The sequence below is a fragment of the Neovison vison genome, chromosome 8, assembly GCF_020171115.1.
Source record: "Neovison vison isolate M4711 chromosome 8, ASM_NN_V1, whole genome shotgun sequence".
In the NCBI taxonomy this organism is placed as follows: domain Eukaryota; kingdom Metazoa; phylum Chordata; class Mammalia; order Carnivora; family Mustelidae; genus Neogale; species Neogale vison.
Window position 1 is genome coordinate 125,876,222 of NC_058098.1, and position 16,276 is coordinate 125,892,497.

Genomic DNA, 16,276 nt, shown 5'->3' on the forward strand with positions numbered 1-16,276 from the left:
TGCCTCCATCGTTTTGTTTTTTGAGTACTTCCTTATTTTCTGTCATTACAACATGTGCCAGGCTCATCGTAAACACTCTGTGCCCCAGCTCTAGGATAAGCCATCTCACTAAGGATCCCAGTTTTCTTCTATTGGAGAATAATATTTAGAAGCCAGTATCTAGATACTGTGTATGTTTGTACACAGGACCCTTTTGTAGATAGCTAGGTAATCTTAGGTATGTACACTAACCTATGTTTACAGACACATTTATAATTGTTTTTGTACCCATCTTTATATTAAGCTAAACATGAGTTCTTACTGAAGAACTCTAATCCACTATCACAGAGTTTATTCTAATCTTTCTTGTTTATCTTGTAACTTTCAGACATTGAGAGGCCTGACTCTTACTATCTACATCTCTTTTTTTTTTTTTTTTTAAAGATTTTATTTATTTATTTGACAGAGAGAGATTACAAGTAGGCAGAGAGGCAGGCAGAGAGAGAGAGAGAGGAGGAAGCAGGCTCCCTGCTGAGCAGAGAGCCTGACGCGGGACTCGATCCCAGGACCCTGAGATCACGACCCGAGCCGAAGGCAGCGGCCCAATCCACTGAGCCACCCAGGCGCCCACTATCTACATCTCTTATTGGTTGTTTCAAATTTATATGAAGATCAGAATACCCATTTTTTAAAAATGTATTTATCTATTTATTTATTTTTAAAAAAAATTTATTTATTCACTTGACAGAGGGAGAGATCACAAGTAGATAGAGAGGCAGGCAGAGAGAGAGAAAGAAGCAGGCTCCCCACCAAGCAAAGAGCCTGATGTGGGGCTCCATCCCAGGACCCCGAGATCATGACCTGAGCTGAAGGCAGAGGCACAACCTACTGAGCCACCCAGGTGCCCCTGAAGGCAGACTCTTAACCAACAATCACCAGGTGCCCCTAGTTTGGATATTTTAGGTCCTTTGCATTTTCACTTAAATGTTGTAATCAGTTTGTTAATTCATTTCTTTCTTTTCTTTTTAAAAAAGTTAATTATTTTATTTTATTTTGGGTGACTCAGTTGGTTGGGCAGCTGCCTTCGGCTCGGGTCATGATCCCAGCGTCCTGGGATCGAGTCCCACATCGGGCTCCTTGCTTGGCGGGGAGCCTGCTTCTCCCTCTGCCTCTGCCTGCCACTCTGTCTGCCTGTGCTTGCTCTCGCTTCTCTCTCTATGACAAATAAATAAAAAGTAAAAAAAATCTTTTTTTAAAATTTTTAAAAAATTTATTAATTAATTTATTTATTTATTAATTAATTAAAAATTAATTAATTAATTAATTATGATCCCAGGACCCTGGGATCATGACCTGAGCTAAAGGCAGCTGCTTAATGACTGAGCCACCCACGTGCCCCCAACATTTATTTTATTTTATTTTTTTTAGAGAGAGCACATGCACGTGTGTGCATGTGAGTGGGGGAGGATGGGCAGAGGGAGAGAGAATCTTAAGCAGATTTCACGTGCAGTGTGAGCCCCATGCAGTATTCGATCTCAGAACCCTGAAATCATGAGCTGAGGCAAAATCAAGAGTCCGATGCTTAACCTACTGAGCTGCCCAGGTGTCCCTCTTTCTTTTTTTTTTTAAAGAGTAATCTATACATGCACTGTGGGGTTAAGCTCCCAATTTGAGGTCAAGAGTGCAGTACTGGGGAAGCTGGGTGGCTCAGTGGGTTAAGCCTCTGCCTTGGGCTCAGGTCATGATCTCAGGGTCCTGGGATCAAGCCCCAAATTGGGCTTTCTGCTTGGCGGAGAGCCTGCTTCTCCCCCTCTCTCTGCCTGCCTCTCTGCCTACTTGTGATTGATCTTTCTCTCTCTCTCTGTCAAATCAATCAATCAGTCAGTCTTTAAAAAATGAAAGAATCCGGTGCTCCTCTGACTTAACCAGCCAGGCACTCCTGTTAATTCCTGCAGTAAAAGCCTGCTGGGATTTTGTTTGGATTATATTAAAACTGTAGGTCAGTATGGGGAGAATCGATATTGTAATAATACTTAGTTTGCCAGTCCATAACATGTTACATCATTTCATTTAGTTAAGTCTTTTGAAATTTCTCTCAGCAGTGATTTGTAGTTTACATTGTAGAGGTTTTTCATGTTTTAAATTTATTTTTAAGTATTTCCTATTTTATGCTTCAGTGGAATTGCTTTTAAAAACTGTTTTCAGGATGCCTGGGTGGCTTAGTTGGGTAAGTGTCTGTCTTCAGCTCAGATTCGTGATCCCAGGGTCCTGGGATGGAGTCCCACATTGTATCATACTCCATGTTCAGCACTGGTCTGCTTCTCCCTCTGCCTCCTACTCCCCCTGCTTGTGCGCACTCTCTCTCTGGCGAATAAATAAACAAAATCTGTAAAAAAATATATATATATATTTAAAAAAACCCCTGCTTTCGGGGTACATGGCTGGCTCAGTCAGAAGAGCATGTGACTCTTGATTTTGGGGTCATGAGTTCAAGCCTTACCTTGGGTGTAGAGATTACTTAAATGAATAAATAAAAACTTAAAAAAAAAAACTGTTAAGAAAACCTACTTTCTAATTGTTTGCTACTAAGATTTAAAAATAGAATTGTTTTGTCTGTAAACTTTGTATTCTATGACCTTAGCAAATTTTGTTTTTAGTTCTAGTAGTTGTTTTGTAGATTACTGAGTATTTTCTGTATAAACCGTATTGTCTGCAAGTAGAGACAGTTTCAGTCTCTGTGAGTTTTATTTCTTTCCTATTATAATGACTAGGGTCCTCTGTACAGTGGTGAGAAGTTCTGAGAGTGGGTATCTTTGTGTCATACCTGTTTTTGGGGAAACGCTCACTATTTCTCCAGTAAGTAGAGTATTAGCTGAAGGATGTTTGTTTATTTGTTTTGTTTTGTTTTGTTTTTAGGATTTGATTTATTTATTCGAGATGTGAGAGAGTACAAGAGGGGAGGTGGGGCAGAGTGAGAGGGAGAAGCAGGCTCCCCAGGTCCTGGGATCAAGCCCCGGGTGAGGCTCTCTGCTCAACCAGGGAGCCTGCTTCTCTCTTCCCCTCCGTCTGCTGCTCCCCTGCTTGGGCTCACTCTCTCTCTCAAATAAATAAATAAAATCTTAAAAAAAAACCTTAAAAAAATTAAAATAGGGGCACCTGGGTGGGTCAGTGGGTTAAGTCTCTGCCTTCGGCTCAGGTTATGATCTTAAGGTCCTGGGATTGAGACCCGTATTGGGCTCTCTACTCTGCAGGGAGCCTGCTTCCCCCTTTCTCTCTGGCTGCCTCTCTGCCTACTTGTGATTTCTCTGTCAAATAAATAGATGGAATCTTAAAAGAAATTAAAATAAAAAGTAAAAAGAATGAGTAGAATGGAGAGAAGTGGATGTTTGTATCTTAACCTTAAAAGTCAGGTGTGAACAATGTGGAATTTAGGAAACAAAACAAATGAACAAAATAAAAGAGATAAACCAAAAGACAGACTCTTAACTATAGAGAATAAACAGATTGTTTCCAGAGGGCAAGGGGGGATGGATGAAATAGGTAAAGGGGAGTAATATACACTTAGCTGTATGAGCACTCAGTAATATATAGATTCTTTTTATCTTTTTAAAAATTTTTTACCTTTTTAAAAAATTTTTAATGATTTTATTTATTTATTTGTAAGAGAGAGAGAGAGAACACAAGCAGGGAGAGCAGCCAGAGGGAGAAGCAGGCTCCCTGTTGAGCAGGGAGCCAGTGCAGGGGTTGAGTCCCAGAGTCCTGGGATCATGACCTGAACAAAAGGAAGACGCTTAACAACTGAGCCACCCAGGCGTCCCTGTTTTACTTTAAATTTTTAAGATTTTATTTGTGAGTAATCTCTACACCCAATGTGGTACTCAAACTCACAACCCTGAGATCAAGACTTATATGCTCTACTGATTGAGCCAGCCGGGTGCCCCTCTATCTTTTTGTATTGCTTGGACTGATAACATTTATATTTTTTCTGTGACACTTATTAAATCTTACTTGATTAATTTATTAGGTTAATTCTAAAAGTCAGAAATCAATTAATAGCTTTTACATTTCTTTGAATAATTACAGTGTTTTTCACTGTAGAGCCAAGTTGGATGTTAAGATTAAATTTTGTTTTTGAAAATAATGTATTTATTTATTTGAGAGCAAGAGGGTAGGGGGAGGAGCAGAGGGGGAAGAAGAGGGAGAGGTAAGAATCCCAACCAGACCCTGCACTGAGTGCAGAGCCAGATGGAGCTCAATCCCACATGATCTCCCACGAGATCATGACCCCAGCCAAAACCAACCAAAAGTCAGCTGCTCAGCCGACTGAACCACCTGTTTTTTTTTTTTTTTAAGTTTAAGTAATCTCTGTACCCCCCATGGGGCTTGAACTCAGGACCCTGAGATCAAGACTGGCATACTCTTAAGACTGAGCCCGCCAGGTGCCCCAACAGTGTATATATTTTTTTAAACATTTATTTTTTTTTTATTTTAAGATTTTATTTATTTATTTGACACAGAGAGATCATAAGTAGGCAGAGAGGCAGGCAGAGAGAGAAGGAAACAGGTTCCCTGCTGAGCAGAGAGCCTGATGCGGGGCTCGATCTCAGAACCCTGGGACCATGACCTGAGCCGAAGGCAGAGGCTTAACCCACTGCCAGCAGTGTATTTTTAAAAACCATTTGCTGCTATAATGATTTTAAGGATTTTACTCTCTTTAATAGGAGAAAGAAGCATGCCATTCATAGTAGTGACACAACTTCTTCTGATGAAGAACGCTTTGAAAGGAGGAAATCAAAAAGCATGGCAAGAGCAAGAAATAGGTTAGTAAATTTTTTGTTATATACATTATAGAAATAAGGAAGAACAGTCCTTTTTTGAATGGGATTCTTATCTGCACTAGCACTTAGCTAACACTGATGTTCAATACATATTTTAGACTAGAGTAATGCACTGACTTGGTTTTTAATTAGTAGTTCTTAAAATAGAAATCTAATCTTGGGAAACTTCTTGTAAATTGTTTACTGTGTAACTACTCAATGGAATGCAGGAATGTAAAGGAGGAAGAACCAAGGGGAAGAGGCCAACAACTACGGTAGTATTTCCTTGGTACCTTTCCTATAATCCAGATCCATTTAATGAGGCTGATTTTAGGTGTTTATAGTGATTATAGCACTCAGAGTTAAGATTTGGTTTCTGTGGGTTTTTTTTTTTTTTTTAAGATTTTATTTATATAATTATTTGAGGGAGAACATGAGAAAGGGAGAGCTTGAGTGGGGGGAGAGAGGCAGAGAGAGGGGGAAAAACAGACTTCTTGTTGAGCAGGGAGCCTAATGCAGGGCTGATTCCAGGACCCTGAGATCATGACCCAAGATCATGACCATCACTTAACTGACTGAGCCACCCAAGGGCACCTGATTTGATTTCTAATAAAATTGTCTCAGAAGCCCTTCCATTTTATTGGAAAATTCGTTTTGTTTTGGTTCAGTGAGTGCCATCTGGTAGTCTTTGCCTACCTAGGGTAAATGACTGATTATTATGTGGCTCACAAAAACCTCAGGAGTTTTCACTGGGTGAGAGAACCAGTATTTTGTCTAGTAAGTAATTAGAATGTCAAGTGAAAATTTATTCTTTAAAACTTGAGTTAATTAGCTTATATTTATACTAGTAGAGATAAATTATATTTAGAAAACTTATGATTAGCAAAGTATTTCTATAATTTGGCATTATATATCTATTGTAGAAATAGCAAATTTTCAGTTGGTTGGTCTTGGAAACAAATTTGGATTGGTGTAGATGTTATGCTGAAAATAATTCCTCATGTGGATGATGGAAAGAAAATATAAGAGAAGACAAAAACATCTAAGTTTATTATTTTTTTTAATTTCAAAATTTTTAAAAAAAGATTTTATTATTTGTCAGAGAACACAAGAGCACAAGCAGGGGGAGCAGCAGTCAGGGTCAGAGGCAGGCTCCCTGCAGGGAGCCTGAGGCAGGGCTCAATTCCAGGACCCTTGGCATCATGACTTGAGCCAAAGGCAGACACTTAACCTACTGAGCCACCCACATGGCCCAAAATCTAAGTTTAAATAAAACAATTTAATGCCTGTTTAATGTGAACTATTCTGATACTTGGTTTGGAAGTATTTTTTTTTGGAAATATATTTTTAAGGTTAAGTTAGGATTCAGAAATGTGAGTGACAAGTACATTCATTATAGAAACTATACTTCTTTTGAGGTTATTTATGTCATCTTTTTGGTTTTTATACAAGATAAAAAGAGGAAGTAGATTATATTTTCTTAGGGGGAGTAAAATTAAATAAAATTTTAGGTGGCTAAAGATAATTTTTAAGGTAGTTACACAGAAGATAAGGGTTAGTTAGCTCAAAAGTGATCTAAAATTGTTTCCTTTGAATTAAAGAGAAAGAAATTTTCTTAATCATGTAGACATACCCACATAATACCTGAGGACAAATATAAATATTATAATAAAGTTTGAGTTCATTTAATACTGTATGTAATATACACATAGTAGATCTATTTTAATTTTATACTTGTATAATATCCAGTATCAGATATGTTGTTTTCTAAGTTGGAATAGGTTGGGTTCTTTGGACAGATAAATAGATTAGTGATCTTGTTTGTTTTGTCTAGTGAATACATTTATTTTTGGCCTTGAAAGTTGAAAAGTACTTTAAAAATATGAAATCCTTGTTGTTTTCTGAGTTTTCAGAAAAAGGAGAAAGATGAAAATACGTCTAAGATTTACACTTATTTTGATGTTAAAAATGTAAAACTTCTAATGTTCTCTACTTGGATTTTTATGAATTTCAGGTGTTTGCCTATGAACTTCAGAGCAGAAGATTTAGCTAGTGGTATTCTCCGAGAACGTGTCAAAGTGGGTGCAAGCTTGGCTGATGTTGATCCAATGAACATTGATAAATCAGTAAGTTTTGTAAATGGTTTTCTAGAAGGACCTTTTAAAAAAAATGTTACTTCTTGTTTCTAAGTCAACACACAATAAAAATAAAAACCCGGATATCATTATTATGAGTGTTTTGATGCATATGATTTGAAACCTAGCACTCTGGTACCATGTGTTGTTTACTCAAGTTTTTTTTTAAACCATTTCAGTGTTACTGGCATATATAATAAAAAATGAGTAGGAAATGAGACTGACAAATAAGGCAAGGCCCCATAAATTGTGGTATATAGTGGGGCATTATTAAAGCTACTTAGATTTCGTGATCAGATTTACATTGTAGATGAAATACTCTATGTTGTAGTTAGTGAATTTGAGGGAAACAAGGCTGGCATTAGGGAAACTGGCTTAGACATAGTTGTAACAGTAATTTGGAGTAATGGTGATGGTAGGATAATGACGGAAAGAAGGAGTAGGTGGATTTGACAGAATTCAGGAGAGAATTCAAGTTTGATGAATTGGTTGGATTTACTGCTTTTGGCGAATGAGGGAGAGAAACAAGTTGAATATATGACTTAATATATGACCTAAGTTTCTGGCTTAAGTGACTCTCTCAGTGGCACATCACAAATGGAAGTAATTTGTAGGAAATTAATTATTTAGGTTTGGCATTAAGGAGAAATATCTAGAAATTCAGATATGGGTCCCCAATATAAAGATAGTTGAGATCACTATGGGAATGGATTATCGTACCCGGGGAAAGTATGTAGTATGAAAAGTGAGACAAGATGTAGAGGATATAGTAGATTCTTACTGTTAGTATAATCTTTCGGGGGGAAATATTTGGGAATAAGTTTACTGCATAACCAAGAATGTATTTTATATTTTTAAATTTTGTTCCCATAAGCCTTTCTATATGACATAATTTGATTCTCATAAGAGAAACTTAAGTTATGAAATGTAGTTGTATAATATTTCAAAATGAAATGTTAGCTATCTCCAATCTGAAAATATTTTTTAATTGAGGACCTTATTTAGAAAATATTTTATAATTGAGGACCTTATTTAGAATATTGAATTCACAATCTCATATTCTCAGAGGACCTTAATCTTTTTTTAAAAAAGATTTTAAAAATTTATTTTAGAGAGTGTGAGTGAGCATGAGTTGGGGGAGGGGGATGAGAGGAGGGGAGAGAATCTCAAGCAGACTCTGCCCTGAGCGAGGAGCTCGATGGGGGGGGGTGGAGGTTGGGGCTTGATCCCGCAACCCTGAGATTAACCAGTGGAGCCAGCCAGGTGCTCGCATAGTACCTTACTTAATGATCTTTGGTTATTTGGTTTACCAGCACCTTACTCTCTTGAATCCAGTCAATTTTAGATGTCTCTGCCCTTCAGTAAGAGTATTTCTTTAAAATTTGATAACATACATAAGAAAATATAGTTTCTCTTAGAATGTTTCTGTTAAACTCTGCATTTATTTTTCCAGATTACTTATTTTTTTTAATATAGTAACATTTCATTGTGAAACATTTTCAAGTACCGTTAATAGATACAGGGGAAGAAATCTGCCCTAATCCAGCAGTCAGAGGCAATCACTGTTAATATTTTGGCAGTATTTCCTTCAAGTGCTTTTTTCTTTTTTCTTTTTTTTTTTTTTTTAAAGATTTTATTTATTTATTTGACAGAGAAAATCACAAGTAGATGGAGAGGCAGGCAGAGAGAGAGAGAGGGAAGCAGGCTCCCTGCCGAGCAGAGAGCCCGACGCGGGACTCGATCCCAGGACCCTGAGATCATGACCTGAGCCGAAGGCAGCGGCTTAACCCACTGAGCCACCCAGGCGCCCCCAAGTGCTTTTTTCTATACAGTTTTTATTTTATAAAGTCTTTTAGGTATGGGGTGCCTAGGTGGCTTAGTCAGTTAAGAGTCTGACTCCGCATTTCCACTCAGGTCATGATCTCATGGGTCATGAGATAGAGCCCCCATGTCAGGCTCTGGGCTCATTAGCAAGAAGTCTGCTTAAGATTCTCTCCCTCTGCCCCTGCCCTCACTTTCTCTCTTCTGTCTCAGATAAGTAAATCTTTACAAAAAATAAAGAAGAAATCTGGTTGGGGCACCTGGGTGGCTCCGTGGGTTAAAGCCTCTGCCTTCGGCTCAGGTTATGATCCCAGGGTGCTGGGATCGAGCCCTGCATTGGCCTCTCTGCTCAGTGGGGAGCCTACTTCCCCCTCTCTCTCTGCCTGCCTCTGAGCCTGCTTGTGATCTGTCAAATAAATAAATAAAATCTTAAAAAAAAAAAAAAAGAAAAGAAACCTGGTTATGTAAAGTTCAGCTTTGGAGTGTCACAGACCATTGTACTAGGTAAGATGTTTTTCACCCAATTTTTTTTTTTTTAAGATTTTTATTTATTTATTTGATAGAGAGAGATCACAAGTAGGCAGAGAGAGAGGGGGAAGCAGGCTCCCTGCTGAGCAGAGAGCCCGATGTGGGGCTCGATCCCAGGACCCTGAGATCATGACCTGAGCTGAAGGCAGAGGCTTAAACCACTGAGCCACCCAGGCGCCCCTCACCCAACTTCTTAAATCAGTTTTTATTCCCTTGGGGACATTATTGCGCTTGCTAAGAGTATATGTGATAGATGGTATTTTGAAAGGCATTTGAAATACTAAGAGTGTGACTACAACTTATCATCTCCTATAGATATCCATTAAAGTGTTACATTGGCTATTAATCTTGTCCTTAGTTGCTAGGAGATTAAAGAATGGTAGCTTTACTTAGCTGAATTGAAATGTAAACTTGAATTTTACTGCTAAATTTATTTTTCCACATTTCAAATGTGTAATTCTTTGTAGTACCCACTGAAGGCATATATTTCTGAATCATAAGATTATCTCAAATTTTAAAAATTCTGTAAGCAGTTAAAATGATTTTATATTAAACTTTTCCCCTTTTTCCCAAGGTGCGGTTTGATAGCATAGGTGGATTGAGCCATCATATTCATGCACTAAAGGAAATGGTAGTATTCCCACTTCTATATCCAGAAATTTTTGAAAAATTTAAGATCCAGCCTCCAAGGTCAGTAATGTTCTAGATATTTATTACTGTAACTACTGTTGATTTATTAAATTTCAGTTAGTAAATGATTAGAAGTATTTCATCTGTATTTATTTGATGTGTTCTAACAATGAGAATTTAAGAATGAAATTTTATTATTTAATATTCAGTCTTTGGTACTCTTGAGTGTATTCTTGAAGTTCACATTTAAGCATTTAAGAGTCAGTCATAAGATACAAATCTTTATGTAGGCCTTGAATATACAGGTGGATTGCTGAAATGGATTTTCTTTAATTTGGCCTCCTAATAACATTGAGTTTGATTCTTTATGTTGTTTAGTCTTTGGAAACACAATTTCAATTAAGTGTTTCTTTGACTTGATGAGGGGGTAGTTTTGAAATGGTAAGCTTGATATATTTTTTTTTTTTTTTAAAGATTTATTTATTTATTTATTTATTTGACAGAAAGAGATCACAAGTAGGCAGAGAGGCAGGCAGAGAGAGAGAGAGAAGGAAGCAGGCTCTCTGCTGAGCAGAGAGCCCGATGCAGGGCTCGATCCCAGGACCCTAGGATCATGACCTGCGCGGAAGGCAGAGGCTTAACCCACTGAGCCACCCAGGCGCCCTTTGATATTTATTTTTATGATCAGATTAATTGTGTTTGATAATAAGATAGCTAGGCTGAGAAAAGGCTAGAAATTATGTTAAAGGAGATAGGGCAAAATAAAATATTCTGAAGATGTATATATAGACTGTTAGGTTTAAACTGCTAAATATTCCTTTACATTTTCCATCTGTTTCAGAATGTAAATCTCATTAGAGTCTATTCCATTCCATTCTATTCCATTAATCAGTAGATTAAAAATGTGGCTTATAATTCTGAAGTGGCTTTTTAAAATCACAAAAGCAATTTGTAACTTGAATTTTAACATAATTATTATTTTCAAAGTCGTTAAAGTAATATAGCTATGGAAGAAACTGAAACAAAATGGAGAGAGATAAGCAGAAATTGTTATAAGTGGAGGGTAATCTTACTCCTTAGGGATGAATAATTTTGTATATATTTTAAAAAATTTTAAAAAAATATTTTAGTTAGGGGCGCCTGGGTGGCTCAGTGGGTTAAAGCCTCTGCCTTTGGCTCAGGTCATGATCTCAGGGTCCTGGGATTAAGTCCCACATTGGGCTCTTTGCTCAGCAGGGAGCCTCCTTCCTCCTCTCTTTCTGCCTGCCTCTGTGCCTGCTTGTGATCTCTGTCAAATAAATAACTAAAATCTTTTAAAAAATTTATTTATTTATTTATTAGAGAGAGAAAATGAGAGAGCATGTGAGGGGGGCGGTCAGAGGGAGAAGCAGACTCCCTGCTGAGCCGGGAGCTGGATGCAGGACTCAGTCTTGGGACTCCAGGATCATGACCCTAGCTGAAGGCAGTTGCTTAACCAACTGAGCCACCCAGGCGCCCCAGTTTTGTATATTTTTTATATAAAGACTTATTTTATACATGTATGTGTATGTTAAGTTTATATTTTTGTCTGTATTAAGCACATATAAACATTTAATATAGGTGAAATTATTCAGTAATACCTTTATGTAATCCTTTTTTACTCTACAGTATATTCTAGACACCTTCCCATATCAGTAATGTATGTATCATTCTTTTTGACATTTTAGTAGTATTTCGTTTTATGGATGTAACAGTATATTTATCTGTACCTTATTATTATTATTATTTTAAATGTTTTTTAAAGTTTTTATTTATTTATTTGTTAGAGAGAGGAGCGAGAGTGAGCACAGACAGACAGAGTGGCAGGTAGAGGCAGAGGGAGAAGCAGGCTCCCTGCCAAGCAAGGAGCCCAGTGTGGGACTCGATCCCAGGACGCTTGGATCATGACCTGAGCTGAAGGCAGCTGCTTAACCAACTGAGCCACCCAGGCGTCCCTGTACCTTATTATTTTTTTAAGGTTTTTTTTTTTTTTTTTTTTTTAAAAAGACTTTAAGTAATCTCTATACCCAACACAGGGTTCGAACTACAACCCCAAGATCAGGAGTCGCATGCTCCCCTGGCTGAGCCAGCCAGGTGCCCCTGTCTGTGCATTACTAATAGATAGCACTTAAATTTTTTCAATTTTTTCACAGTTAGAATTAATGCTTTTTGGAACATCCATTTAGTATCTGTATTATATTTCTTCTGAGTCTTTCTATATGCTACATTCTGAGATAAGAAATTTCTGGGTCACAGGGAGAACACATTTAAAATTTTCATGTGTCTTGCCAAATTACTCTTTTCTCTGATTTGCCTACCAAAGTTTTATTGTTGAAATCATCCTTAAACGCTCTCAGCAAAGTGAAACTTTTGTCTTTATAGTACAGGAAGCTTTCCTGGTGTGTAATAGTTATTATACACATTAGTACAAATTTATATGGGTGATGCGTCCTTTTGTGTTCATTATTAGTGGTGGTGATAGCATTACCTTACTTCTCTTGATTCTTTTTTTCTTTTAGGGGCTGTTTGTTTTATGGCCCTCCTGGAACAGGTAAAACCTTGGTTGCCAGAGCACTAGCTAATGAGTGCAGTCAAGGAGACAAAAAGGTCGCTTTTTTTATGCGAAAAGGAGCAGACTGTCTGAGCAAGTGGGTTGGTGAATCTGAACGGCAACTTCGGCTTCTTTTTGATCAGGTAAGTGAAATCAGCTTATATGAGTATCTTCTTTAAAATAGAATATTTGTTATATTTAGTTTAAACATAAACTGTTCATAAGGAGGCATATTTCCAATCAGTATGTTTAATTCGGGATCAGTAATCTGAATTTGTATGCTTTGGATGTATTTAATGGCAGTTTAAATAGTACTAACTTAAGATGATTCACAAACCATTTATTAAGGTGGCTAGTAGGCATATAATACCTTGTTAGGTGCTTTTGAGAACCTGGAGTATAACATACATGTTGTTAGGTTTTAATCTAATTGAGGAAATAGAACAAGCATCAGAAGTTAAATATCTCTGCAGGAAATCTCACAGAGCAGTGTATTATTTTCATGAGCTGTAAATATCGTGCTAGAAGAATTCAGTAGTGAATGTTCTTTCTTTCTTTATTTTGAGAGAGAGAGAGAGAGTGCAGGGAGGGGGTGCAGAGGGAGAGAATCCCAAGTAGACTGCACTAAGTGCAGAGCCCGATGTGGGGTTCCATCCCACAACCCTGAGATCATGACTTGAGCGGAAGCCAAGAGTCAGACATTCAATTGGCTGAGCCACCCAGGCACCCTAGTAATAAGTGCTTTCAAAAGGCAGGGTTAGGTGACTGAATATCGTGTAGACAGTCTTCATTTTTAAAAAAATTACTATAGCTTTAACAATAATTATTTCGTATTAACTTAGTCTTGTTATAAATTCACTTTTGATTATTTGAACTAGTGAAGGATATCATTCATATTTGGCAATGCAACTTTTATTTCATTATATCTAAAGAAATTACATGAAATTAAAAAATTTTCAGTAAGCAGTCTTTGAGTAGTCATTACTTGAGTTTATGTGTATCAAAGTCTTTTGTAATTGGTAAAGCACTTCAATTCTTTTTATTCATTTTAAAATTTATTATTTATTTTTTTAAAGTTTTATTTATTTGAGAGAGAGAGAGAAAGCACGAGAGGGGGAGGGTCAGAGAGAGAAGCAGACTCCCTGCTGAGTGGGGAGCCTGATGTGGAACATGATCCTTGGACTCTGTCTTGATGGAGCCAGAGGCAGATGCTTGACTGACTGAGCTACCTGGGTGCCTTCAAATATTATTTTTAGTTAGTATGAGAAACTCCCATGTTCTAGATAATGGGAGTAGAAAGAGGAATAGGGTAAAATTTTTGCCTTCAAGGTGTTCAGTGTCTATTGGGAAGTGAAACAGTTTGCTTGAAGAGAATTTACTAATATTTGAAAAATACAAATATAGAGCAGTATTGGTAGATGAAAGAAGAATTAGTTTGGGGATTAATTTTAAATTTTTGACAGGGCTATATAATATGCTTTTAGCCCCTTCATGCTGGGTGTAGGAATGTCTGTTGGTTTCATTCAAAACTATGGCATAAATTAATGCTTTTTAAAATCTAAATTTGGTTTATTTCTGTTTCATAGTTTTCTTGGTGGGTAAGTAGGTAAGAGTAGTTGGGATGCTCTCTTTTCTAAAATATTGCTGATAGTCATTAGATAAAAAATTTAAGATTTATTTATTATTTTAGAGAGAGAGAGAGAGATTGAAAGCAGGTGTTGAGGGGAGAGTCAGAGGGAGAGAATCTCCTGCAGACTCCTTGCTGAGCATGGAGCTTGACATAGGGCTTGATTTCACAACCCTGAGATCATGACCTGAGCTGAAATCAAGAGTCGGATGCCTAACTGACCCAGCCACCCAGATGCCCCCATTACTGTCTTTTTATTTATTGATTTCATTTTTTATTAAAATTTTAAAATACTTATTTAGTAGAAAGAGAGCAAGTGATAAAGAGCACAGGCAGGGAGGAGAGGTAGAAGCAGGCTCCCCACTGAGCAGGGAGCCTGATATGGGGCTCGATCCCAGGACCCCAGTATCATGACCTAAGCCAAAGGCAGACACTTAACTCACTGAGCCACCCAGCCACCCTCACTATTTATTGTCTTTTTAAATGAAAGAGTCCACATTCTTAAATTAAGGACACCATCTATACACTAAATGAAATAAAGGAGGTATAATATATTGGCTAATAGTTTGGTCTTTGGAGGTGCCTAGGTGGCTTAGTTGGCTTCGCCTCTGCCTTTGGCTTGCGTCATGATTCCAGAGTCCTGGGATGGACCTCATGTTGGGATCTGGGATCCCTGCTGTGCGGAGAGTCTGCTTCTCCCTCTCCCTCTGCTACCACCTCCCCCCCTGCCCGCCCCCAGCTTATGTTCTCTCTCTTTCAGATAAATAAAATCTTAAAAAAAAAAGAGTTTGGTCTTTGGTGTCAGAAAAATGTTTAACGTGTGGCTTTAAGTATATAACATGAACACATCTGATCTTTAGTTGCCTCTTCTATAAAATGGGAAATAATACCATTCTCTCTGGACTACTGGGAGATTTCACAGAAAGGAAGGATGTAAAGTGTTGATTACCATGGTGGCGGACACATAATATACTATAGTTTGGTTCTGCAAGGCTTTAGTTCTGAAAAACAGCTGTGTGTTTTGTGTATATAAAAGTGATGATCAAATCTTTTATTACTTTTTATAAAATTTATTTATTTAATCAATCGATTGATTGATAAAGATCATTCTTTATACCCAGTGTGGAGCATGAACTCAAGACCTGGAGACCAAGAGTCATGTGCTCTACTGACTGAGCCATGCTCTACTCACTAAGCCATCCAGGCTCCACTGTTTTTCTCTTACTACATGATTCTACTTTTATAAAGTTTTTTCCCCCCAAACCTAAGTTTTGTAGTTAAATGCCTTTCATTTTAAATTACTAGGGGTCACCTGGCTGGCTCAGTTGGTTAAGCATCCCAACTCTTGATTTTGGCTCAGGTCATGATCTTAGGTTTGTGAGGTGAGCCTCACATTGGGCCCTGCACTGGGTATGGAGCCTGCTTAAAATTCTCTTTCGCTTCCCTCTGACCTTCACCCCCCCCAATTTAAAATTATTAGAAAACACTGGATTTTTAATGCATATCATGTCAATAAGAGAGGAAATAAGAGAGAAGTGGGAAATTTATATCTGGTTTTTAGTAATTTGACCATCCTATGAACTAAGAATTTGTTGTAAGTAATTCTGAAACATAAATGATCGAGTAGATTATATAATATAAAAACTTTTCATTTGTAATCTAATATTTTTTAAAAGATTATTTATTTGACAGAGAGAAGGAGAGAGAGAGATCACAAGTAGGCAGAGAGGCAGTCAGAGGCGGGGTGGGGGGAAGCAGGCTCTGTGCTGAGCAGAGAGCCCAATGTGGAGCTCCATCCCAAGACCCTGAGATCATGACCTGAGCCGAAGGCAGAGGCTTAACCCACTGAGCCACACATGCACCCCTCTAATACATATATATTTTTTTACCTTCAGTTAAGCTCCTGCTTGATTCAAGATTTGAGTGAAAAATGAAAACTGTGAAAGTAATGGAAGAAAACTCTGGAGAGTTTTTGTTTCTAATCTCAGAGTGGGAAGAGTCTAGCTATGGAAGAAAAGATCTGTTGTATAAATTTCCTTTTTAGATTCTGCATTGCAACAAAATGCCATAAGCAAAACCAAAAGATAAATATTTAAATGTTTCCCTTGCAGACAAAATTTTGCATTTTCTTTTACAGAGAGAGGTCTAATTTTTAAAATAAGTAGTTCCG

General features: G+C 37.5%; 1 protein-coding gene across 2 annotated transcripts in view; it reads left to right on the plus strand.

The window, feature by feature from the left end:
- ATAD2B (ATPase family AAA domain containing 2B) overlaps positions 1 to 16,276 on the plus strand; it is a 147,729-nt gene that overhangs the window by 41,376 nt on the left and 90,077 nt on the right. For both annotated transcript variants that reach the window (XM_044262002.1, XM_044262001.1), the window contains exons 9-12: positions 4,701 to 4,799; positions 6,811 to 6,922; positions 9,855 to 9,970; positions 12,448 to 12,622. In XM_044262002.1, the coding sequence (XP_044117937.1) occupies positions 4,701 to 4,799; positions 6,811 to 6,922; positions 9,855 to 9,970; positions 12,448 to 12,622 (502 nt within the window). The remainder of the gene's footprint in view (positions 1 to 4,700; positions 4,800 to 6,810; positions 6,923 to 9,854; positions 9,971 to 12,447; positions 12,623 to 16,276) is intronic.